We start from the raw sequence: 25996 nt of genomic DNA on the forward strand, positions 1-25996 counted from the left end.
AAGCTCGTGTTAGTGTGAGTTTTTACAATTGGTTTGCGATTTTCTGAAATATATTCCGTACAAAAATACAACTTGGACAGTCGCTATTTGGATATCCCCTTTCACTGAGGACGCCCACAGTATTCCACCGGGATTAGCACTGACCGAAGAGAGCCGCCTACAGGCGACAGCCGACATGACATCACCGCAGCAGCATTCGAGGTGGAACGAAAAACGCGAATAAGGAACCAATTTCTGCCTCGTGAAAGAAGCGCTAACCGGACAGAAAATGTATTAGAAGTTCGATTTTCACCTTTTACCCACAGTCTGGAAATTAAAATGGGCAGAACTTCAAATTAAGGGGCGTTTGGGGCGAAGTCGATGATTTCGTGGTTTCTGTTTTGTCGCGGACAACAGCGCATGGGGCTGTCTGAGCGTAAACATTTGCAACCCTGAGACGCCTTGTTTTAGCCTCTGGAGGGGAGACAGAGACACACACACACACACCGCGTACCGCCCCTCCGAGGTGACATCACGGAGACCTCCTTCGTTATACAGAAATTCCGGGGGAAAGGACGGACGGACGGACGGAGGAGGAGGAGGAGTTGTTGGTGGTAGTGCTGGGGGGGGAGAGACGGAGGAAAAACAAAACCTCAATTTTAGCCCCCCCACCCACGTGCAAAACACGGCTCCGTGCAAGCGCGAGGCTGAGCATGACCGATGATTTATGTCCGGGCAGAGCAGGAGAGGTGAAGCTGCTAGCGAAAACACGGATGTGCTCCGAGGAGTAACCGGAGCCCGGCGCGGACGCAGTGGCAGACGATGTGGACGGGAGCCGCTGCACATGGTGAGTTCGAGACAGCATCTCCTCCTCCTCCTCTTCTATAATGGCTTTTATGGTCGAGCTTTGGGGGGGGGACGCGCGGTTGGGTTGGGTTGGATCTGAAGAGAGTGGGTCCCGTAGTCTGTAACGCAGACCTATGCGCAGGAGGGAGCACCTCCGGAGACGCAGAACTCGCTCGCTGTGCAACGACAGTGGGCTGCCCACGTCTCTCAAGTACGGCAGACAAAGCTGGTCTGCGGATTTCATCGAGTAAACCTGAAACATTGAGGTCCGAAACGTTCCGCGTCTTAATCTGAGCAGATGCGGTGCAGCCGAGGCGGACCACGTCTGCCCCTCACAAACATGGCTTTTCTGTACCCAAACCTGCCTCTTTATTTATCACGGCCGCCATCTTGGATGTGGTCCGCAAAACGCTCCCTTTCGGTTCCCCTCTTTGCTAAATCGTCGTTTTGGATAACGTGCAAGAATGTCTCCGTGAAAATACTGGGTGTGCCGTGTGCTCAGTCCGGCAAGAACACCTTGTAAAACAACGCCGGTTTGTTACGGAGGCGCCGGCGAATCGCGTCATGTGATACGTCACGTGGGGCTGAAGCCGCGTCACGTTGTCCAGGCGATGGGGGGGGGGGGTTGGTACTGAGGGTCGGTGCGTCACAACAAACAGGCCTTGGGTGAATGTTAAATCACATTTTATTAAAAAAAAACGGAACTTTAAAAAGATGAAGTAGTCATCCGTTTTGTTGACCATTTGGAAATTTGCGTAACCCCTCTCCGCGTACGTGTGCCACCGGACAATGTCTTGGTCTGATTAAAAACAAGACAACACAGCAGTCCTCACTGCATGACAGGGTTCGTACGAGACACCTGCGCTATTAAAGGTGCAACAGATACTTGCTTTGCGTGTGAATGACACGTTCCAAAACAGAATCCAATCCACTTTGTATAAAACTCAGGGCGAAACCCATTGAATTATTCCAGAGTAATGTCAACATGCGTCCCATGCAGCGTTCGGCACCTTACACCGGTGAAGTTTGAGGAAAGAGGTTTTGGTTGACTGGCTACCAGTGCGGACTCAGAATCTCTATTAGCGCCGATCACGCCTCCGCAGTCTAAAGACATGTAAGCTAAAAGAGTATACTGAGAAAAATGTTGAAAACAAGAGTGAAAGGGTATATCAATGATAAAATAGAACGGTGCATAGTTATCACTGAGTTTAATCTTGTAAACATGGCTTTTGTTCTGTATGTTGAATTAAAATCAATATCTGGTGAGCACTGCTGCCCCGCAGCTCTGGGGCCCTGGGTACAATTCCTGGGGGTGCTGTCTGTGTGGAGTCTGCATGTTCTCTCTGTGTTCACGTGGGTCTCCTCCTGCTGCTCTGGTTTCATCCCACAGTCCAGTGACATGCTGGTGTGTTAATTGGCTTCTGGGTAAATTGGCCCTGGTATGAGTGTGTGTCCTGTGATGGACTGGCGTCCTGTCCAGGGTGTGTGAGAGTGTGTGTCTGTGTGTGTCCTGTGATGGACTGGCGTCCTGTCCAGGGTGTGTGTGAGTGTGTGTGAGTGTGTGTCCTGTGATGGACCGGCGTCCTGTCCAGGGTGTGTGTGAGTGTGTGTCCTGTGATGGACCGGCGTCCTGAATTGTAGTCAATTCAAAGTACGAGCTGGGACTTTCCCATTTATAGAATCAAGCAGTTACACAAAAAACAAGCACAGAGGAGGAAGATTTTCTTGAGGAGTGATACCACTCCACAGGAGTTGTATATTTGTGCAATAAGGCATTAAGCAAAGATGTTGCAGAACAAAGACAGCTTATTAACAACTCCAGCTATCCACTCCCCACTAGTCCTTGAACATTATTTTAAGGTGCGGCGCAATTTCAGCTCCACAAATCTCATCTGACAACTCCTGTCACTCCTCAGGCACGTTTTCTGCCCAACAACAGCTAAGAGCTCCAATATGCTCTTAATTCTTTCCTTCAAGTGTGAGACTTCCCTTCACCTGTCTCTCTCACACTCCCCACCTCACCTCATCTACACCCCTGCTGCAGCTCCCTGGTTCATTCCTGGAAACAGAGAGGGGGGCTGGGCAGCCTGATGCTCTCAGCTAGACAGGGAGTCACACCAGAGACAGGAGTTTCTACTTACCTCACCCCTCTATCTCATTTGTTAGAACTGTTGTAACAAACAAATACGTCCTGGACCCCGAGGTGACGCTGAACAAGTGAAAGAATTGTTCAGAGTTTATAGGTGCAGAGCTTCAGTTTATATAGCAAATTGCAGCTGTTTCTGACGCAAACTGTTACCTTGGTGATGGGGGGGGGAGGTCATCTGTGTTCGGACATTCCCAAGACCTTGAACACTTTGAATGGCCGGTCTCATCTTCCCACGGTTAGGGAGTCTCCAGCTCGCACTTGGGAATCTCTTATCAGTGAACTCCCATCCCTGCCGTACCTCCAAAGTGCTGGAGCGTGTTTTGTCCCAGAAGAAGTCTTTGTGCCGAAAGAAATCCGTTAACCCCCCTTTTCTCACATCTCATATCTTTCTTCAGAACCAAACTACTGAATTGTTAATACTTATAATTGTCTGGCATGGCCAGACCTTGCTGGGACCCGATCCTGTTCTTGATTTGAGTCTCCTGGTCTTGTGAGTCTGGCCGCCCAGCTCGTTACAGTAGTGCAGCTCTCTGCAGTCCTGGGAGAAGACGGGCAGATGGATCGCACTCGGGGGGAAAAGGGGGGCACAGGGAGAGAGATGGGATGTTCACTACTTCTTTTTTTGATGCTCTGGTACTTGTGATACTTCTTTGAGACACTTCAGGCATCTTTCTCAGGTAGTTTTCTTACGTTTGAACTTCTGGTGGAGTAAAGACCTGCGTGTCTTCTGTGCACGTTGACCACGATAGTGTCCGGTGTTTATGTGTGTGTGAACAACTGTCAAGCTGTACCTAGCGTACAGCACTGGGCCGTAAGTGAGCAGCAGTGTTCCTGTTGTCCTAACCGTCGTTTATGCACTGGCTAATGTCGAAGAAAAGTCTTCACTCAGGTGAGTGGTCAAGCAGAGTCCTTTATTCACACGCATGGGGAGGATATAATCATGCAGGTCTGAGAGCAGCCTCTCATACAGATCTGTAAGGAACCTCTCCACCGAGATGATAAATGCAATGAGTTTTAATCAGCAAATTCACACAGGAGAGCTCATTCTAAGTTTCCATATTAGGAGTTGTTTTTCTCTCTACAAACATTTCTTTGTAATTGACCACGTTCTTCTTAAGAAGCAGTTCTACCTTGCATATAGACAAAAGGAAGAATATAAATAAAAGGTGTGAAATGAGAGACATTCTGCGGTTTGTAATATTGTGTCAAAAGGTCAAATAATATGCTTGAATTATCCTTTTATACTGTTGCTAAGCAAAAGGCATATGAGCTAATAAAACTGGTCACTATTTTATATACTTAATAAAAGAAGGCAAATGCTAAAATTCTTCCTCGCTAATGATTTGACACACGTTTACACTGGTCTTTCCCTGTGGGTGCTGTTCTGCGCTGTATTGAGGTGAAATCTGTGCGTCTGGGGAAACGCTGGTCGGTTCCGGAACCGGCCGGAGATTTCGCCTTCTTGAGCGCTTTCCGAGGAAACGAAGTCGGCGCGTTTCGCGAGGGCGAGCCGTGCCGCGTGATGTCTGCCGTCACTGCGCTGCTTCGGCAGTAACCGCGCTTTGAAAGGCGTCGCTCCGGATCCCCAGCCTCCCGCCGGCTGAACGCTTGTTGTGTGACGGGGAGGCAGCCGGTCACACCAGAGCTGATCCGCCGTATACATGGCTGACCCTGCGCTCTGACCCCCAGCTTCTCTCCCTGTCTGTGTGTCTCCTGGAGAGCAAGCTGGGGTCTGGGAAAAGACACATTCCTAGTGCAAGAGATTGTAGAGGGCCAGTAAAGTGATCAGATCTTACGATCTTGTCTTATTTGCAGCTGTTCTTACTGTGCACGCTTGTCCAACCCGTTCCTCTACATTTTCAACTGCTGGGACTTTTCAGAATTATGCGAGCGCGTCTTTCTCGGGGTGGGGGGTGTGGTGTGCTGCAGTGTGTGAGTGAAGGCAAAGTTGAGACAGGTCTGGATTTCAGGCTGTTGGGCCACAGATCGTGTCTGCTCTGGGCGGAGCGGAGGCTCTGTGGCTCAGGATCTGCGCCTGCGGCTGGAAGGTTGCCGGTTCAAATCCCGCGGCCGGCAGAGGAATCCTACTCCGTTGGGCCCCCTGAGCGAGGCCCTTCACCCCAGCTGCTCCAGGGGTGCTGTATACATGGCTGACCCTGCGCTCTGACCCCCAGCTTCTCTCCCTGTCTGTGTGTCTCATGGAGAGCAAGCTGGGGTCTGAGAAAAGACAAACTCCTAATGCAAGAGATTGTATATAGAAAGATGATACTTTATTAATCCCGTAGGGAAATTGCTGATGGCCAATAAAGTGATGTTGTATAAAGTATATAAAGTATAAAGTATATGGCCAATAAAGTGATGTTATGTTATGCAGGCTTGCGCCGCATGTGATCTGCCTGCGTCTTGAGAGCCGTAAAGAGCCCACCCCCCCCCCCCTCTGCCCACAGGAGCTGCGGAGGAGCCCGCCGTCGCCGAAGAGGAGCCCTCCGGGCCGGTTATCGTGAGGGTCTTCGATCAGGAGTGGTGTCGCTCCCTGTGGGGCCTGGAGGAGCCGGCCGGCGAGGCCGCGGCGGCGGCGGCCCTCGTGCCCGGGAGCGCCGAGGTGAAACCGTGCGCCGCGCCCGAGCGGGTCGTGGACCCCAGCGACATCAGCCCCAGCGCCCTGCACGCCGCCGTGAGGGACTCCCAGCTGAACATCGTCCAGGTGGAGGACGACGTCCCCGGGCTGGGCGCCTCCTGCCTCTACCTCGTCCCCTCCGCACCGGGGGAGGAGCAGCAGCAGCAGGAGGAGGTGGGGGCCCCTCTCCGCGGTCGGGAGCCCGGGGCGGGGCCGGCCGAGGCCGAGGAGCCCGGGAAGAGAGAGCCCAAGGAAAACGGGCTCGTGCGGATTTACACGGGCGTGTGCGAGCAGCTCATGGCCCTGAACGAGGGGGACGGGAATCTGGACCCCGGCCGGCACGCTCAGCGGGAAGCCGGACGGAACCCGCGATGCCCGCCGGCCTGCGCCCCCGCTGAATCGCTGTCCTGTCGGAGCGCTCGGCCTGGACGCAGCGCGGCAGAGCTCGGGCCCGGCGCGGATCTCGCCGCGGGGGAGAGCATCGCGCCTGTCAAGCGTAAGTAGGGCTGCCGCCTCTCTCCGCCAGGTGCCAATCAGGCGCTGAGAGAGAGGCAGCAGACCAAATCTATTCTTCGAGTAGTCGGGCCCCCGAGTGCCCCCCTACGCTCAGAGTAGACGTGCGACCCCCCCACCCGTGAAAAGTTTTTGTAAAACAAAAATTAACTCCCGTCCTGGTTTGAGACTTTCATCCAGATGTTTCTTGAGAGAAGCCAGGGAATTGACTTCAACAACATGGCTGGGCTGCTTGTTCCACACCCCTACCAACCTTTGTGTAAAGTAAGACCCCACCCCCCCTCCTGGTAGAAGGATACTCCAGCAGGAGTACCAGAGTATTTGGCTTCATCAGCATGGCGGTATATCTTGTTTCACACTCCTGCCACCCTTTGTGTAAAGACTTACATGCTTTTCTCAGCTTTCTCAGTCAGACTAGGCTGTTGTGCATCTGGATGAAGGGGCTGCTCTGTATGTATCTCAGTATTGGCCCCACTTTATTCACGGACTTCAGAAAGCCCAAACCCCCTGACTGGGGGGGGATCGTCCCAAGGAGAGGCACTTAGATGTTTTAGTGAAGCTATTATAACACACAAGTAAGTTCTGGACCCCGAGATGAAGCTGAGCAAGTGAGTTTTATTGCACGCGAGGAACAGTACATTCAGAATTGCTCGAAGTTTATAGGTGCAGAGCTCCAGTTTATATAGCAAACTGCAGCCGTTTCTGACGCAAACTGTTACCTTGGTGATGGGGGGGGGAGGTCACCTGTGTTCGGACATTCCCAAGACCTTGAACACTTTGAATGGCCGGTCTCATCTTCCCACGGTTAGGGAGTCTCCAGCTCGCACTTGGGAATCTCTTATCAGTGAACTCCCATCCCTGCCGTACCTCCAAAGTGCTGGAGCGTGTTTTGTCCCAGAAGAAGTCTTTGTGCCGAAAGAAATCGGTTAACCTCACATCTCATAGCTTTCTTCAAAGCCCTGACGTCCAGAAATAAAATACACTCGTGGCCGACGGCTGATGGATCCGGCTGTGCGTGATCACTCGCTCATTCCTGGACGTGTCCAGGCGGGGGCGGAAGGTTTCATCCAGTCGGCGAAGCTGCGTCTCGCCCCTCCTAGGGGCTGGCTGTGGAAGGTCCCCTCCCCGCTGCCCCGGGGGTGTTAAACCAACCGTTCTCGCCTGTCCTGCTGCCCCGGGGCTGCGAGTGAGAGAGCCGTCTCCCCTGTCTCTCTGCAGGAGCCCGGGAGGAGGCCCTCGCCCGCAGCGCGCAGGGGCCGGGCCCCGTCATCAAGAGGGTCTTCGACCAGGAGTGGTGCAGCTCCCTGTGGAGCTCCGCCGAGCCGGCCTGCGAGAGCAGCAGGGTCCCCCGACCGGACCGCCGGGACGCTGCCCACGCCGGGGCAGGGGTCTCCGAGCTGCGGGGGGCCGCGGTGAAGCAGGAGGTCGATGAGCGGAGGGGGTTTCCCACGGAGGCGCCGGGCTCCCACCTGAGCTTGGTCCAGGTTAAAGACGAGCGCCCTGACCTGGGCACTGCCCCTCTTTACTCTGCCCGTGCCCACCCTGCGCCAGGAGAGCGCCGGTCTCTCCGTGTGAAGGAGGATGTGTCCGGGCTGGCAGGGGGGCCCATCAAGAGGGAGGCGGTTGAGGAGGAGCTGGTGCAGGTGTGTATGAACGCGGAGGACAGCAGGCCAGATTCCAGTCCTCAAGCGGAAAGGACGTGCGCGAGGATGCCCGCCAGCAACCGCAGGACCCCCGGAGGCGCCCGTGTGGCCTTCGAGCGGGCGTCTGAGTCGGTGCCCGCCCAGATCAAGCCCTTCCTGCGCAGGGTGAGGTACACGGTGTACCACGGGCCCGGGGCAGAGACCGGGTGCAAGGAGGAGCTGGACAGGGAGGAGGGACAGGGGGAGCCCACCGTCGTCGTCGTGTGTAAGTGTCGCCGCCTCACTGCTTCCTTCAGCTTCGAGCTGGAGAGAGAGTTAGGAGCACCCAGGGCAGAGGTGAATGCAGAATACTTTCCGGTGGCAGGAGGGTAGAACAAGCTGCTCAGCCATGTTGTTGAAGCCGATACCCTGGCTTCTCTCCAGACACAGCTGGGTGAGATCCTCCAGTCAGGACAGGAGACCCTTCTTTACACAGAGGTGGGTGGGGGTGTGGAACAAGCTGCCTAGCTGTATTGTTGAAGCCGATACCCTGGCTTCTCTCCAGACACAGCTGGGTGAGCTCCTCCAGTCAGCACAGGAGGCTCTTCTACACAGAGGGTGGTGGGAGTGTGGAACAAGCTGTTGTTGACGCCTGTACTCTGGTTTCTCTCCAGAAACTGCGGGATGAGATGTCAAAAAGCGCAGAAAAATAACTATTTTGTTTACGTGCATCAGTGCTTCTCAAACTGCAGGCCTTGGAAATGCTTTTGTGGTTGCCCAGCTGTTGTCTAAGCTATAGATTAAGGAAACGGCCTTGAGATAATGACTGGAATGTGTTGGCTCAAGGTCTCAGGCTCTGTGGAAGTGAGGCATGAGTTGACTTTGTAAAAGCTGCAGTACTGGGAGTCCGTTCATAACGAGGTCGTTAAGAGAAGGCCTGTTCCACTCTGAAACAAACCTGCCTGCGTCTTGCTGTGCAGTATCACAGAGCAAGAAAGCCCCAGCAGGTTTTGTCCAGTCTGTCCTGCAGGGCAGTCTCAATGCCATGCTGCTGTTTGTACAGAGCTCGGTAAAAGCAGAATCTGCAGGAAGCCGTCTCCTGCTCAGCTACTGAAGAATTTCCCACAGGAATAGCTCTCAGGCTCTGGATTGATCCTTGTTTAATCAGCTCAGGTGAGGCAGGTAGCCTTGTTGTGACAGAAGAGTTCTTGCTCCGGGATGAGAGTGAAAACAGATAGGCTTTATTATGTGCCTACAAGGACCGCCTCCAACGGTAGGGGTGTTCAGAGAATACAAAGCACGCAGCTACCTTTAGATAGCCCAGTAACGTCAAGATTTCCATGGCTACAAGGAATTTGTCAGGGTGTATGGTTAAGATCGTGTTCAGAACAATTGGCCATTAAGAGAAGTTGTGGTTATCTGTCTGCCCAGAATTCCAGAGGTCATGATGCTTGCCCTCCCTTACAGCCTTGAAATACGCTGAAGTTTCAAAGATAATCACAATTCCCGAACACAGACCTGAGCCATGTAGATATACCCCAATCATCAGGATTATAGCTGTGGCACTTTTGGCCCTCGTCATAAATATGTTGGCCTAAATCAGTGATATGTTCAGAAGTGTCAGGAGCATAGGTGCAGCTTTCAGCACCTATTACAGCACCCTGTGCAGCCAGCAAGTAATCAAGAGCCACCCAGTTTTGCATAGCAACCGTTCGGAGAGCTACCATTTCATCGTTTATAGCTTTTGTCCCCTCAGAGGTTTCCTCGGCTAATTTTTCTCAGCAAGCAGCCATGTTAATACATCCCCGAGCAAGCGTAGCTATCCCATACATGGGGAAAGAGATGGCACGGGATCGCTCGGTCTCCGTAATCTCCCGTTTAATTAGCAGCACCTATACCCATAGAACAGAACAACACATTCTCACTTTTTCGGCCAGGTCACAGTATTATTACACTGAACTGTATCTTAGAATACTGCTTCTTCCCTTTCGGACAAAACATTTATCACCTTAACAGCGGATTGTCAGCCTAATAGAGGGTGGCCTTGAACTGTGATTGTAGTTCTGGTTTTCTGGAGTCTTTCTGGAAAAGTGTTGTGTGAGACCCCAGGACAAGTAAGGCACTAGCAGCCAAACAAGCTTGCATAGGCCAAAGGGCCTCTCCTTCCTCACCTTTGAGTGTTTGTTAATTGTGTTTGTTTTGGGCTTTTTTTTTATTTTCCACAGTGCAAACAGGCGCCCAGGCACCTTGCAGAACGGGGTCCGGCAGCTGGCCTGTCCGTCAGATGAGAACCCCCAGAATGAGACCGTTGGCGCCCCTGAACACACCCCAGGTCATTTTTTCTGCTTTTTCAGCCTTTCTGCTGGTTATAGTCTAGTGCAGCGGTTCTCAAACTTTTTGGACCAAGTGCCACCCCTGATCAAACCAAGTGCCACCTCCAGGTCATCTTCTCATAGGAACCCCAGAAAATCTCAATGACCAAACATGACTCACACACGCCTATAATACCAAATTTCACCGAGCACTTAGTTCATTTGGATCGGAATGGCCTGTAGCTTTTTTCTGACGCTTTCTAACACTAGCAGTGCTGTCTGTGTCAGGCTCAGTGTCGGAGCTAGTGTTGGCGGTCGTCGGGATTAACATACACACATTTCCTACCCTCAAACACAGTGCCAAAGCGAAAGTGTAAATTCACAGCGGAACTAAAAAACTCAGTTTCCGTGTTTTCGAAGTGGCAGAGCAGACTGGGAAGCTGAGTGTTTGATGTGCAAGCCTGCTACGTTTGTCTCCGTGGCAGATAAAGGAGTAGCTGACTTGCAAGCTCTTGTTGACTCGGACAAACACAAAAAGGCCATTCGGGGAGAGGAGTTCGTCAACCAAATGAACAGATTCTTTTGTCAAACCTGGCAGCAAAAGAGTGGATGCTGTTATTGCAGCAGAGCGGGCTTATGCATTTCACACAGTTAAATCTCATCACAGTTACTTTACCAATGAACATGAAACGTGGGGTATTTTGAAAACCCTCTCCATCCCCCTCCCCTTTCCCAGACAAGGCAACAGGACAGTTCCTCAGGGTGTCCTCTTGTCTTGATGTGGCCGATGTATAATCCTGCTGGTGCTCAGCGGGTGTGCGTGATCTGTCTGAGCCGGCGTCCGTACTCTTGGCGTCTGTTCCTTTCAGCCAGGACATAGTACTTGATTTTTGCGAGGTGTTCAATTTCGATCACTTGTTCAGTGGCGAGCGTGCCGCTCAGCTGTGTCTCTGGAAGCTCGAGAGGAGTCTGCACACTCGAGTATTAGCGCGCGCTGTATCGACGTAGCGCAGTACGTGCGCTGCATATTTGACACACAAACGCATTTTATTAAAATACAGAATATGAGAACCCGTCTCAAGCTTTCTGAAACCGATTAAGTAAATTCCAGATGAAAACTTGAAATCATTTCAGCCAATTTTTAATTTAAAAAAATAATTTTTTCAGTGCACACAACAAATTTCCAGAGTCGTCTGGCGTACCACCTGGGGGTGCTCCGTGTACCACAGTTTGAGAACCACTGGTCCAGTGCTCACAACCCAGTTCTCTCACCCCCTCCCTGTGGCAGACATTCCAGTTCTGTCACAGGATGAACCGAGGGGCTGTGGTCCGTCTGTCCCGGGACCCTGCAGCTCCTGAGGGGGCCTCTGGTCCCGGGACCCTGCAGCTCCTGAGGGGGCCTCTGGTCCCGGGACCCTGCAGCTCCTGAGGGGGCCTCTGGTCCCGGGACCCTGCGGCTCCTGAGGGGCCTCTGGCCCCGGGACCCTGCGGCTCCTGAGGGGGCTTCTGGCCCCGGGACCCTGCGGCTCCTGAGGGGGCTCTGGCCCCGGGACCCTGCGGCTCCTGAGGGGGGCTCTGGCCCCGGGACCCTGCGGCTCCTGAGGGGGCCTCTGGCCCCGGGACCCTGCGGCTCCTGAGGGGGCTCTGGTCCCGGGACCCTGCGGCTCCTGAGGGGGCTCTGGCCCCGGGACCCTGCGGCTCCTGAGGGGGCTCTGGCCCCGGGACGGGCCGTCGGAGACCCCCTGAGACTGCGCCAGGCGATACCTCGGTGATCTCGAACCCTTTTTTCTGCACGCAGGGGGCCGCGGAGACCCGCCTCCCGACAGAGCGCGGCGCCGAGGCCGGATGCGGTGCGGCGCGAGCAGGTGAGAGCGCGGAGCGAGGGGGGGGCTGGCCGCATGGGGCTCCGGCGGGCCTCTGGCAGGGGTCCGGCTCGCCCTTCAGAGCCCAGAGCTGGAACACCCCATCCTGCCTGCTCTCGTCAGACTGCGTGAGCGAGGGGCGGCCAAAACCGTCTGAGGGGTACTTCTGAGTGGAATGAAACAGGTGGGGGGGGTGGGGGGAGATTCCCAGCATTCCTTCATAGTGAGGCAGTCGGGATTTAGTGGGGAGGGACGCATTTCCTGATTAGCAGGCTGGCTCACGAGAGAGAGAGATGGAGTGTAGGGAGCGTGTGGGGGACGGGTCGGTCCCGGAGAGACACGAGCCATAGGGAGGGTGTGGGGACGGGTCGGTCCAGGAGAGACACTGGCCATAGGGAGCGTGTGGGGGACGGGTCGGTCCAGAGAGACACGGGCCGTAGGGAGTGTGTGGGGACGGGTCGGTCCCTTAGAGACACAGGCCATAGGGAGTGTGTGGGGACGGGTCGGTCCAGGAGAGACACAGGCCATAGGGAGTGTGTGGGGACGGGTCGGTCCCGGAGAGACACTGGCCATAGGGAGTGTGTTGGGACGGGTCGGTCCAGGAGAGACACAGGCCATAGGGAGTGTGTGCGGACAGGTCGGTCCCGGAGAGACACGGGCCATAGGGAGTGTGTGGGGACGGGTCGGTCCAGGAGAGACACGGGCCATAGGGAGTGTGTGGGGACGGGTCGGTCCCGGAGAGACACTGGCCATAGGGAGTGTGTGGGGACGGGTCGGTCCCGGAGAGACACAGGCCATAGGGAGTGTGTGGGGACGGGTCGGTCCCGGAGAGACACTGGCCATAGGGAGTGTGTGGGGACGGGTCGGTCCCTTAGAGACACTGGCCGTAGGGAGTGTGTTGGGACGGGTCGGTCCCTTAGAGACACTGGCCATAGGGAGTGTGTGGGGACGGGTCGGTCCCGGAGAGACACGGGCCGTAGGGAGTGTGTGGGGACAGGTCGGTCCCGGAGAGACACGGGCCGTAGGGAGTGTGTGGGGACGGGTGGGTCCCTTAGAGACACTGGCCATAGGGAGTGTGTGGGGACGGGTCGGTCCCGGAGAGACACGGGCCATAGGGAGTGTGTGGGGACGTGTCGGACCCTTAGAGACACTGGCCATAGGGAGTGTGTTGGGACGGGTCGGTCCAGGAGAGACACTGGCCATAGGGAGTGTGTGGGGGACGGGTCGGTCCCTTAGAGACACTGGCCATAGGGAGTGTGTGGGGACGGGTCGGTCCCGGAGAGACACTGGCCGTAGGGAGTGTGTGGGGACGGGTCGGTCCCTTAGAGACACTGGCCATAGGGAGTGTGTGGGGACGGGTCGGTCCCGGAGAGACACTGGCCGTAGGGAGTGTGTGGGGACGGGTCGGTCCAGGAGAGACACTGGCCATAGGGAGTGTGTTGGGGACGGGTCGGTCCAGGAGAGACACAGGCCGTAGGGAGTGTGTGGGGATGCTTGGTCCCGGAGAGACACGGGCCGTAGGGAGTGTGTGGGGACGTGTCGGTCCAGGAGGGACACTGGCCATAGGGAGTGTGTGGGGACGCTTGGTCCCGGAGAGACACGGGCCGTAGGGAGTGTGTGGGGGATGGGTCGGTCCCGGAGAGACACAGGCCGTAATGAGAGCTGTGTTGGGGTCTTGGGGGGCAGGTCAGTCCGAGGGCAAGAGGTCCCATTCAGAGTCCTCCGAGGAAAGCAGCACCACAGGAGGGTACTGCCTCCGGAAGAAGCAGAGAGTCGATTACAGTGAGGAGCCAGAGCTCAGCGACTGCTCGGGTGAGTTTAACACCACTCAGCTTCCCACACCCCTACTCTTACTGACAGTGTCCTGGGATCTGGACTGACCAGCAGTCAGGACACCCCTACTCTTACTGACAGTGTCCTGGGATCTGTACTGACCAGCGGTCAGGACACCCCTACTCTTACTGACAGTGTCCTGGGATCTGGACTGACCAGCGGTCAGGACACCCCTACTCTTACTGACAGTGTCCTGGGATCTGTACTGACCAGCAGTCAGGACACCCCTACTCTTACTGACAGTGTCCTGGGATCTGCAGTGATCAGTAACCATGGTTAATATATTAATTGGCTAATGGGCCTTGATTTATTGTCTCATCCGGTCCCCAGTCGCATTACTGGGTGAGTGTGTGGGGGACTCATGCCATACTGGGCCACTGGTTTGGAAGTTCTGGTCCAGAAAGAAGAGTGCCCACTACTGGTCCGCTAGCACCACTGTCTACAGCGACCTGGTGTCCAGGCCCCCCATCCCGTCGCTGTCCTGCCTGGTGCAGTGACCCGAAGGGGGGATCCTGCAGAGTGGCGCTCCGGCTGAATCCCTGTGTGTCCCCACAGGTCTTCTGGACCAGGAAGGAAGAGCGAAGAGCTCGGCTGAACCGACAAGGCAAGCAGGTGAGGAAGGCAGGGCTGAACCGCAGGAAACCTCGCATCTGTCGGGCTGTCATGAGGGGTGTGTGGGGCTCTGGGGTACGGGACGGGCCGTCGTGAGGGGTGTGTGGGGGTCTGGGGTACGGGACGGGCCGTCCTGAGGGGTGTGTGGGGGTCTGGGGTACGGGACGGGCCGCCCTGAGGGGTGTGTGGGGGTCTGGGGTACGGGACGGGCTGTCATGAGGGGTGTGTGGGGGTCTGGGGTACGGGACGGGGTGTGTGGGGGTCTGGGGTATGGGACGAGCCATCATGAGGGGTGTGTCGGGCTCTGGGGTACAGGACAGGGCATTATGAGGGGTATGTGGGGGTCTGGGGTACAGGACGGCTGTCAGGAGGGGTGTGGGGCTCTGGGGTAGGGGAGGGGCCATCATGAGGGGTTTGTGGGGCTCTGGGGTACGGGACGGGCCATCATGAGGGGTGTGTGGGGCTCTGGGGTACGGGACGGGGCTGTAATGAGTGTGTGTGGGGGTCTGGGGTACAGGACGGGGCTGTAATGAGTGTGTGTGGGGCTCTGGGGTACGGGATGGGCTGTAATGAGTGTGTGTGGGGGTCTGGGGTACAGGACGGGGCTGTAATGAGTGTGTGTGGGGGTCTGGGGTACAGGACGGGCTGTAATGAGTGTGTGTGGGGGTCTGGGGTACGGGACGGGCCGTCGTGAGGGGTGTGTGGGGGTCTGGAGTACAGGACGGGCTGTAATGAGTGTGTGTGGGGCTCTGGGGTACGGGACGGGCCGTCGTGAGGGGTGTGTGGGGGTCTGGGGTACAGGACGGGCTGTAATGAGTGTGTGTGGGGGTCTGGGGTACAGGACGGGCTGTAATGAGTGTGTGTGGGGCTCTGGGGTACAGGACGGGCCGTCGTGAGGGGTGTGTGAGGGTCTGGGGTACAGGACGGGCTGTAATGAGTGTGTGTGGGGCTCTGGGGTACAGGACGGGCTGTAATGAGTGTGTGTGGGGGTCTGGGGTACAGGACGGGCTGTAATGAGTGTGTGTGGGGGTCTGGGGTACAGGACGGGCTGTAATGAGTGTGTGTGGGGGTCTGGGGTACGGGATGGGCTGTAATGAGTGTGTGTGTGTATATTGGAGTTCTTGTGACAGTTCTGTCTGAGGACAAGAGGTTCCAGCAGCAGAGCAGCAGCAGCAGCACCACCAGCACCACCAGCACCACCAGCACCACCAGCACCACCAGCACCACCAGCAGCAGCACCCCAAGAGAGAACAACCCGCAGAAGAAACGACGAGTCCACTTCAGCGAGCTGGCGGAGTCCGACGAATACTTCTGTGAGTGAGTCTTTGGCCAAGACGGGCAAATTCACACGCCACACAGCTCGGCCTCCTGTTCTGACGGGGCCTTTGAAATCCTGGGAGCCCCGTCCCTGTGGCTCTAGGGGCCCTTCTCGAACCCGTTCCTACCGACGAGCCGGCTGGGTCTCCCCGCGCCCAGTGTCTGACGAGGTGTGGGGGCTCAGGGATCAAGTCAGCATAGGGGGGTCCCCAACCCTGGTCGCAGAGAGCCCGGGTTCCGACTCCCATCTCGAACCTGAAATTAATGCACCCCAGCTGGGCCCCCTAGGACAAGTAGAGCTCATCTGCACCCCAAAAACCATTTACTTGCCTACAGGCCTGTAGATCCCTGACTTTTGCTCCGGGCGTGGAAGAGTCTGCAGCGGTAGAATGGGGAGTCTTCAGGCTGCACTGATGAGCGAGCAGCTCAGCCGAACACGCCCCTCCTGTGCGCCTGGTGTTGTCTGACCCTGCGCCGTGTCCGCTGTCCCTGTCTGTTCCAGTCTGCCCGGAGTGCAAGTTCTTCTTCTTCGAGGAGTGCGAGCAGCACGGCCCGGCCCGATTCGTCAAAGACACCCGGGCCGAAGTGGGCCTGGAGCGGAGGGCTCGGCTCACGCTGCCTCCGGGCCTGAGCCTGCGGGACTCCAGTATCCCCGGAGCGGGGCTGGGGGTCTTCAACGTGGACTCGCTCGTCCCCAGAGGGGCGCACTACGGGCCCTACGAGGGGGAGCCCACCAGCAAGGAGGAGGCCATGCTCAGTGGGTACTCCTGGATGGTGAGTCACTGAGGCCCGAGCTCACAGCCCCGCTGAGACCTGTGCTGTCGGCTCGTACCCTGAACCTGCGATAAGTGCTCACACTGGTATTGACTCGGACAGTTGGGTTTATGAGTCCTCAGTGTGGATACTGAGACCAGGGCCTGTAGTGCTGTCAGCTCGTACCCTGAACCTGCTATAAGTGCTCACACTGGTATTGACTCCTACAGTTGGGTTTATGAGTCCTCAGTGTGGATACTGAGACCAGGGCCTGTAGCGCTGTCAGCTCGTACCCTGAACCTGCTATAAGTGCCCACACTGGTATTGACTCCTACAGTTGGGTTTATGAGTCCTCAGTGTGGATACTGAGACCAGGGCCTGTAGTGCTGTCAGCTCGTACCCTGAACCTGCTATAAGTGCTCACACTGGTATTGACTCCTACAGTTGGGTTTATGAGTCCTCAGTGTGGATACTGAGACCAGGGCCTGTAGCGCTGTCAGCTCGTACCCTGTACCTGCTATAAGTGCTCACACTGGTATTGACTCCTACAGTTGGGTTTATGAGTCCTCAGTGTGGATGCCGAGGCCAGAACCCATCAAGCTTTTGTGTGGACACACTGATCTTAAAGCTGAAAGCATGGCTAGTATAACACAGCACAGTAACACTCTATGGGCTTCGCAGAACTGCTTGTGCCATTCCCCTATTAGGCATTTAGCCACTAGGAGCTGCAGAGTGGTGCTCTTGCAAAGTAAATTCATGTTCAACTCTTTACTCACTGACTGACTCTATAGCCCTACAGGCAGGAGGTCATGTGGAGCGGTTTGGACTCATCCTTCACCTTAGGGGTCCCCAGGGTCCCTAGGTTTTACGGGAGCCCTGGTCTAGTCAGTGGGGGTGTCTCCAGACCTGGTTCTGGGGAGCCCCGGTCCAGTCAGCCCAGGCATCTGTCTCCTTACCTGCTCTGAGAGACCTGGTCCAGTCAGTACAGGGGTTCGCAACCCTGGTTCTGGAGAGCCAATAATCAAGTCAGTACCGGTGTCTGCAGCCTTGCTCCTCTTCTAGTGATCTAGAGCATTTATTTGTAAAGTTTACCGTCACCTGTAACCTGCTGTTAAACAATCAGGCAAGTAATCTATTCTCATCAATTCAGTCAAGAAATGTCCAGTCTTTGAAGGCTGAAGGGTGTGTATATTTTCATTCGAAATGACATCAAACAAACCAGCTGTTTAATTGAACAGTGCAATGGTTCCATATCTATAGAAATTGGGTGAGCTGTTAAATGGTAGTGTTTTGTTCATTCTTGTGTTTATAATCACACCCTGCCACCCGCGCACGGACCCTCAAGGAGAGTTTGATGAGTGTATAACTGGAAGTATTTGGTACAACAGAAAGTCAGATATTTGCGTATGTTTGCGTATATTAATACTGCACTGCATTTCCACAGATCTACAAGGGAAAGAATCAAGTTGAGTACATCGATGCCAAGAGCGAGACCAGCTCAAACTGGATGAGGTGAGAACTGCCGACATGGTACTCCGGCGTGGACTATCTGCTTGAGCCTCTTCCAAGTGGCTTCTGTTTTAGCTGAGATGGTAGCTCCTGACCAGCCAGTGAGGCAGCCTTTCCCCGCAACGTATAATCCTGACTGTGATGGTCCAGTCCGCCCCACGCCTCCTGTGTCTCGTCAGGCCAGGGGGCCTGGGTTCTGTAGTGTTGAGGGGACCAGGAAACGTGGGACTCCACTGCCTGCCCCCCTTATAGAGCTGGACTGGGGCAACAGGGGTACAGGACCTCACTGTCGGTGGGACTCGAACCCACAGCCCTCCAGTTGACTCGCCCACTGTGCGAGTCTTGTGTTGTACTCGAGAGAGAAAATGGGGCACGTTACACGACGCGTGTTAAAGGGAGGTGCCGGCGATGCCTAACAGGGAACGAGAAAGCTGTAAATAAGACCAAGTGGCATCTCCGAGGGCGGACACACAGCGACGTCCGCGACGGGTTCGACCCCGAAATGACCCCGCCTGCTGCCTTCTGCCCCTGGCTGTTCCGCTGTCTTCCAGCGCGCCCCTGCGGCGCGCGGCGCACCGGTCCCCAGCCTTCGGGCCCTAAACCGCCCCCTAGAGCCGAGAGCGCAGTTTGTCGTGCCACGCTGTCGTGGGCGAGGCGTTGCAAATTCCAAAACTGGCCCCGCTCACGGCTTCGGAACCACAGAAGCTGTTCGGGAAGACATTGTGTTTGTGTAGCAGTCATTCTGCCCCTTTTCTGTCCTTTAATTCCCTTTTCACAAGATGGCTGTTCTTAACTGCAAAACAAAAATGGTGGCACCCTGTCCCTGTGCCTGATAACGACGACGATTTTGATCTCATTTTAAACCACTTTTTCCCCATTTCTATCCTCCTATCTCTTACTTTCTCCTTACGTATGTGTGCTTCTGTCTGGGCACAAGTCTGTCTCTTCAGTGTTTAACTGCTGTATTGCAAAGCTGGGGCACAGTAACATGAGAGGGGGGCTTTCAGCCAGTCAACTCTATTGGATAGTTACACGTAGATTCATCGAAGGGTCTCATCCCTGTTTCTTGAAGGAAGCTGGGGTATCGGCTTCAGCAACCTGATAGGGTAGTCCCATACTTCCATAGCCCTTTGTGTAGAAAAGTGGCTTCTATTCTCAGTTTTGGATGACTCTTCCACTTAATTTCCACTTGTTTCCTCTGATTTGTGTTTCAGTGAAGAAAGTAATTCAGATTGTCAATGGCCTGGGACACTTGCCGTCAGGCCCCCTCGTTAGTCGTCTCTGTTCAGGATGAAAGAGACTCAGTTCCTCCAGTCTGTCAGTGTAGGACACTCCCTTCAGACTAAAGAGACTCAGTTCCTCCAGCCTGTCAGTGTGGGGCATTCCCTTCAGACTAAAGAGACTCATTTCCTCCAGCCTGTCAGTGTGGGAAACTCCCTTCAGACTAAAGAGACTCAGTTCCTCCAGCCTGTCAGTGTGGGACACTCCCTTCAGAATAAAGAGACTCAGTTCCTTCTGTCTGTCTCTCGCCCTCTCAGGTTTGTCAACTGTGCCCGCAACGAGGCAGAGCAGAACCTGGTGGCCTTTCAGTACTGCGGCCAGATCCTGTTCCGCACCTGCAAGGCCATCTCGCCGGGCTGTGAGCTGCTGGTGTGCTACGGGGAGGAGTACGCCAGACACCTGGGCATCACCTGGGACTACATCTGGGAGAGGAAGTGCAGGCCCACAGGTGATGACACATGCCTATCTCACGCTCTCTCACGCACACATCTCTTCCTCAAAGACTCTCTGCTTATTGTGCTCTTTCTCTCCAGGAGAGAGTCTTGAGGTGCTTCCTTGTCCGAAGTGCCCTGTCACCTTCATTGCCAAGTTTCACTTCTTCAAGCACATCAAAAGGATCCACCCCCAGGAGTACTCGCGGCTGATGACCTCTGGATCGCTCGCCACTCAGAGCCTAGAGCCGCCGAAGAGACAACAGAGCCCTGCGGTCCCGGAGGTGCCCAGTGCCCCTACAAAGGCTCAGAGCACCGAAGATACTCGGGACTCTCATAGCAGGAAATGCTTGGATTCAGAAAGTCAACTGAAAAGGCACCAGCAGGCTCCCATAAAGGCTGATGACTACTTGTGTAAGTTGTGGTGTCTCAGGGGGAATAGATAAATGTAATAAGTACGAAAGTACTCACACCACACACTCTTCTTTTATTTTCGTGAGGTTTCCTCCTTTTCTTTCGTTCGTCCGTCTTCCAAACCAGTTCGCAATCCGTTTTCTCTGTCCGTGTTCAGTCCATGTTCCAAAAGTTTGTAAAATCCAACAAATCCGCGCCGAGTCCAAATCACAAGCTGTATACGGTTATCCTTTATTTATTCCGTAAATCCGTTGTCCTTAAATCTTTGTCCACTCCAACGAAACTCCACTATCTTCTCCAAAACGCATTCACCTACTGGCTTCCGCCCGGTTCACTGTTTCCGGGGCATATACAGTATATTTTGTTTCCTGATGAGACCCACCTGCGTCTCGTTGTCTTTCAGACTGAGCCCTTTCCATCTGCGGGTCAGCTGGTTTCTCTTAGCGGCCATCTTGGTCAGGTCTAAGTCAAGTATAGTGAGCAGATCGTTCCTAAAATACCTGTCCTGGATGACCCTTCCTCTGGTCCTCTTACAAAGTAAATCTTCTGACCGAGACGGTTCAGCTTGGTGTTGTGACTGGATAGGACCACGCCAGTGCACGCCACCACAGGTGTAACCCTGCTAACATGGCACCTTATTTGTTTGTGTTTTAAGTGGTCTGACTTTCATCTTTCCGAACCAATTTTTTTTTTCCTTCACCTGGCGGCTTTCTCTCAAAGCCAGCTCTCAGTACCTCTCATCTCCTTCCCCTTTTCGCTCTAACTTCAGCCTTGACCAAAGACCAAAACCACAGTAGGAAGCCCACTGCAGTCTGACAGTCCTTTAGGGAATCTGTATCCCACTTTTAACACCACGATGTGACAACGCCTGTACACCACCATTATCTCAGCCCTGCCAGCACATTGTCTTAGTTTTTCCGCATTTTAAATGCGTCCGTCTTTCATTGTTCAGATCGGGTGCACATTCCAGGTTTTTTTTTTCCATTAGTAGCTCTTCTCTGAAAGTCTTACTTTCAAAGCCACCTTCTCTCTGCTCATCGAAATCTTTGTTTTGCTAGTTGACATCTTTTTTTTTTTTACTTTAACAACCTGACCTGGAAGGGATATGTTGCAAAGTGCGTGTTCACTTTTTTTTCTACTCGGTGACCAGTCTAACGCTGTGTTATTCGTCTGTCCCTGGAAGTCTGTGCAGAGTGCAAATCTTCCTTCATCAAGGAGTGCAAGCAGCACGGCCCGGCCACCTTCATCGGGGACACCTGGGCCGAAGTGGGCCTGGAGCGGAGGGCTCGGCTCACGCTGCCTCCGGGCCTGAGCCTGCGGGACTCCAGTATCCCCGGAGCGGGGCTGGGGGTCTTCAACGTGGACTCGCTCGTCCCCAGAGGGGCGCACTACGGGCCCTACGAGGGGGAGCCCACCAGCAAGGAGGAGGCCATGCTCAGTGGGTACTCCTGGATGGTGAGTCACTGAGGCCCGAGCTCACAGCCCCGCTGAGACCTGGGCTGTCGGCTCGTACCCTGAACCTGCGATAAGTGCTCACACTGGTATTGACTCGGACAGTTGGGTTTATGAGTCCTCAGTGTGGATACTGAGACCAGGGCCTGTAGTGCTGTCAGCTCGTACCCTGAACCTGCGATAAGTGCTCACACTGGTATTGACTCGTACAGTTGGGTTTATGAGTCCTCAGTGTGGATACTGAGACCAGGGCCTGTAGTGCTGTCAGCTCGTACCCTGAACCTGCTATAAGTGCTCACACTGGTATTGACTCCTACAGTTGGGTTTATGAGTCCTCAGTGTGGATACTGAGACCAGGGCCTGTAGTGCTGTCAGCTCGTACCCTGAACCTGTTATAAGTGCTCACACTGGTATTGACTCCTACAGTTGGGTTTATGAGTCCTCAGTGTGGATACTGAGACCAGGGCCTGTAGTGCTGTCAGCTCGTACCCTGAACCTGCTATAAGTGCTCACACTGGTATTGACTCCTACAGTTGGGTTTATGAGTCCTCAGTGTGGATACTGAGACCAGGGCCTGTAGTGCTGTCAGCTCGTACCCTGAACCTGCTATAAGTGCTCACACTGGTATTGACTCGTATACCCAACTCTGTAAGACCACAGCGAGGATAGTTAGGATGATGTTACCCCCTGAAAAGAAAGAGTGAATGCAGAACTTTGTAAATTAACCAGTTAGCAGTTTTATTCAAATACATGACGGGCGTATCTGCAGAAGCCTTGTGGGTAATTAATGGCAAAGGCAGGCTGCAGAAACAGGTGCTAGTCAAACAAATTCAGAAATGCACACTGTGCCAAAGTGACTCGCTCAGCGGGTTTTTATACTGATGAAAGGCATCTGGCCGCCCCCGTTTAGTTTCTGCACTAGCTGTCCTTTCGACACGCTGGGCGCACAAAGGTAGGTGGAAACTACAGGGAAGTGTATTTAGAAGAAACCGTAAGAGGCACCTTCTTTACACCGAGGAAGGTGGGGGTGTGGAACCGCCTGTCCAGCCATGTTGGTGCAGCCGATAGATACCCTGACTTCTATCAAGAAACATCTAAGGGAGATCATCCAAGCAATTGGCAACAACTGAGAACCCAACGGGCTCGTGAGGCAGACCAGCCCCGTCTTGTTTGACCCGTCCCCTGCTCTCCCGAAAGCTGCTGCTTGGGGCGTGCCTGTTGACACTGTGCTGTTTCCGCAGATCTACAAGGGAATGAAAAATATCGAGTACATCGATGCCAAGAGCGAGACCAGCTCAAACTGGATGAGGTGAGAACTGTCTGCAGCTGCTGTACGGAAGAGGAGCCCACTAGTCACAGTCTCTCTGACCCAGCTTTAGCAGTCATGCTCTTCCCGAGAGGGAGGGGCCCCTACAGTGGAATACTGTCCCCCTGCCCCTGTGTGCAGACGCTGCCGTCAGCCCGCGTAATAATAATAATAATAATAATAATAATAATAATAATAATAATTAATAATTGATTACACTTATATAGCGCTTTTCTGTACACTCCACTCAAAGCGCTTTACAGGTAATGGGGATCCCCTCCACCACCACCAGTGTGCAGCCCCACCTGGATGATGCGACGGCAGCCCCCACACAGCAGCTATCAGTGGGGAGGAGAGCAGAGTAATGTAGCCAATTCATAGATGGGGATTATTAGGAGGCCATGATTTTTGTACTTGAAAGGAATAGGTGAGGCTTATTTCAGGCTGAAAAGAAAAGAAGCCATTTGTACTTGCTAAGAATACGTTTTTGTACTAATAAACCAGAGAAGAGCTGTACACACAGTGACACGTTTGTCGATTTTCAGTGCGTACAGATGGCACCACTCTCTTCCTGTCTTGTTGTTTCTCCAATGTATGAATCAGTCTGAGTAAAAGTCTGTTTTGCACTTGTTTTGGGATTTTGCATACTTACATCAGTAAATTCTGTTCAGGAATTCCTTCAGTTTGTCAGTGTGGGACACTCCCTTCAGTCTAGAGAGACTCAGTTCCTCCAGCCTGTCAGTGTGGGACAGTTCCTTCAGCCTATCAGTTTAGGACACTCCCTTCAGAATAAAGAGATTCAGTTCCTTCAGCCTGCCAGTGCAGGAAACTCACTTCAGACTAAAGAGACTCAGTTCCTCCAGCCTGTCAGTGTGGGACACTCCCTTCAGACTAAAGAGACTCGGTTCCTTCAGTCTGTCTCTCACCCTCTCAGGTTTGTCAACTGTGCCCGCAACGAGGCAGAGCAGAACCTGGTGGCCATTCAGTACCGTGGCCAGATCCTGTTCCGAACCTGCAAGGCCATCTCGCCGGGCTGTGAGCTGCTGGTGTGCTACGGGGAGGAGTACGCCAGACACCTGGGCATCACCTGGGACTACATCTGGGAGAGGAAATGCAGGCCCACAGGTGATGACACATGCCTCTCTCACGCACACATCTCTTCCTCAAAGACTCTCTGCTTATTGTGCTCTTTCTCTCCAGGAGAGAGTCTTGAGGAGTTCCCTTGTCCGAAGTGCCCTGTCACCTTCATTGCCAAGTTTCACTTCTTCAAGCACATCAAAAGGATCCACCCCCAGGAGTACTCGCGGCTGATGACCTCTGGATCGCTCGCCACTCAGAGCCCGGAGCCGCCGAAGAGACAGCAGAGCCCTGCGGTCCCGGAGGCGCCCAGTTCCCCTGCGGAGGATCAGAGCACCGAAGATATTCCGGACCCCCTCCGCTGCTCCCACTGCGGGAAGCGGTTCGGCTCGGAGCGCCGCCTGAAGACGCACCAGGAGACCCACCGGGGAGAGGGACCGTCTCCGAGTCCCAGCGGCGAGGAGCGCGAGAGGACATACCGCTGCGCGCAGTGCGGCAAGAGCTTCGAGAAGCTGGGCGGCCTCAAGAGACACAAACACGCGCATGCCGCAGAAAGGCCGTAGCGCCGGGCCCGCCGACCATCCGCGGCAGGGGCGGAGCGGGACAGCCGCGCTGCGGACCCCCGGCTTGGGGTCGGCAGAAACCGCCAGGAAATTCCCCCCGAGAGCGAGAGAGAGCGAGAGAGCGAGATGCAAAGCGCTGTAACTACTGACCCCAGTTAGACGAGGGCTAGTGTCTCGCCACCACCCTGAAAACGCTGAGCTCTGCCCGGGAGGGGGTCTGCGCCACACGTTCGCTTTGTTCTCAGGAATCAGTCCCTGTCTGAGCTCACTGTGTCACCCTCACCATTTCACATTGTTGTGTCACGTCAATACATATACCTTCCCAAGATCTCGGAGAGTGGGGCTTTGGAGCATGGAAGTATCTTCCAGTATGGCTGCGGGTGGTTGACCTGTATCATCGGTGTTGAGGAAAAGTCATCCGAGACGGTTACAAGTTCCTCCTGTAAGGGGTTTCTGTTTCAAATCGAAGTTGTGCGTGCAGATGGACTTTGGTGGAAACTGCTTCTGAGAAGAAGTGTTGTTTTATACCGCCACTAGACGCACGACGTAGGTCGTCGTCACTTAAGACCAACGATTCTCCCCCAATTTCTGGTTGATTTCTACCGTTCCCCGACACTGTTGATGATTGGCCTTAGTTTGCCAGAATCCTTAGTTCCGAGGCTGCCTAGGACTTATTAACCAGGCTGAGGAGAAAAGGTCTTTGAAAAAGTCATTGTTTTTGCACAAGCAAAAGGTGTTTTTACCCCGCTGTGCAGCGGTGGTGCCGTTGGTAAACGCTGCCCATGTTGAAGATGGCGGAAGGTCTAAGTGTGTGGAGTCGCAGGAGAGAGGTGTGTCTGCTCACCCCAGCTGAATCCCTTGCACGTCTTTTTCAGTCCAGCCAGCCCTTTGACATTCCCCTGGACAGCTGCGTGGCTTGACTGTGAGCGCTACTGTCTCACAGCTCAAAGCGGCCGAGTCCCGGGTTTGAATCCTGCTCGGGCAGGCTGGTCTGCACATAGTTTGCATGTTCTCTCTCCGCGCTTGTGTGAGTTTTGGCGGTTTTCCTCCTGCCTCTCCTGTTTGGGCTGAGCGGCTCCTTTAAATGGTCCCAGTCCAGACAAGCCCCGCCCCCTGGCTACTCTCCACCGGACTGCACCACTGCAGATAGGGTGGGGGGGGGACCGGGATGTACCATCGGCTGTGTTAATCCATGGTCTTTCTTATTGAGGTTCCCTGTTCTGACATTCTTGCTGGTTCTAAACAGTTCTCAGTTTCTACACGGTTCTCAATTTCAGTGCGGCGTCTGGTCAGTGTGAGGTGTGTGCGCCTGTACAGGAGCATGTGAGTGCGTGACGCTACCGTTGTGTGTAGCACTTCTGTTTTATTTTTCTTCGTTGGAATTGTTTATAGAGCCTGGGTTGTTGTCCTACACTTGGTATAATACTAAAACGCTCCTAGAGAAAAAGCGGCGCACTACTCCTACTGTCTCTGTTGGCATGCACCATGTGACCATAAAAGCCTGCGCAATGTATATAAACGTGTACATAAAACATTTTCAATAATCAC

At 54.4% G+C, this 25996-nt stretch overlaps 1 protein-coding gene across 5 annotated transcripts; it reads left to right on the plus strand.

Moving 5' to 3' along the window:
- The first annotated feature begins 166 nt into the window (after positions 1-166).
- On the plus strand, positions 167-25992 carry LOC148660495 (uncharacterized). Of its 5 annotated transcripts, none has more exons than XM_088637869.1 (16): positions 168-826; positions 5422-6087; positions 7323-8012; positions 9952-10058; positions 11837-11903; positions 13587-13712; positions 14289-14345; positions 15464-15658; positions 16165-16436; positions 17860-17927; positions 19463-19653; positions 19739-20050; positions 21234-21505; positions 22744-22811; positions 23743-23933; positions 24009-25992. In XM_088637869.1, the coding sequence occupies exons 1-16, from the start codon at positions 802-804 to the stop codon at positions 24446-24448; spliced, it is 3747 nt and encodes a 1248-aa protein (XP_088493995.1). In that variant the 5' UTR covers positions 168-801; the 3' UTR covers positions 24449-25992. The 5 variants fall into 5 exon arrangements, with proteins under 5 accessions (XP_088493999.1, XP_088493995.1, XP_088493997.1 ...); XM_088637871.1 differs by having other exon boundaries at positions 15476-15658; XM_088637873.1 differs by lacking the exon at positions 13587-13712 and having other exon boundaries at positions 167-826; positions 15476-15658.
- Positions 25993-25996: the final 4 nt, after the last annotated feature.

This window comes from Lepisosteus platostomus, chromosome 6 (genome assembly GCF_059453375.1).
Source record: "Lepisosteus platostomus isolate fLepPlt1 chromosome 6, fLepPlt1.hap1, whole genome shotgun sequence".
NCBI classification, from domain to species: Eukaryota; Metazoa; Chordata; class Actinopteri; order Semionotiformes; family Lepisosteidae; genus Lepisosteus; species Lepisosteus platostomus.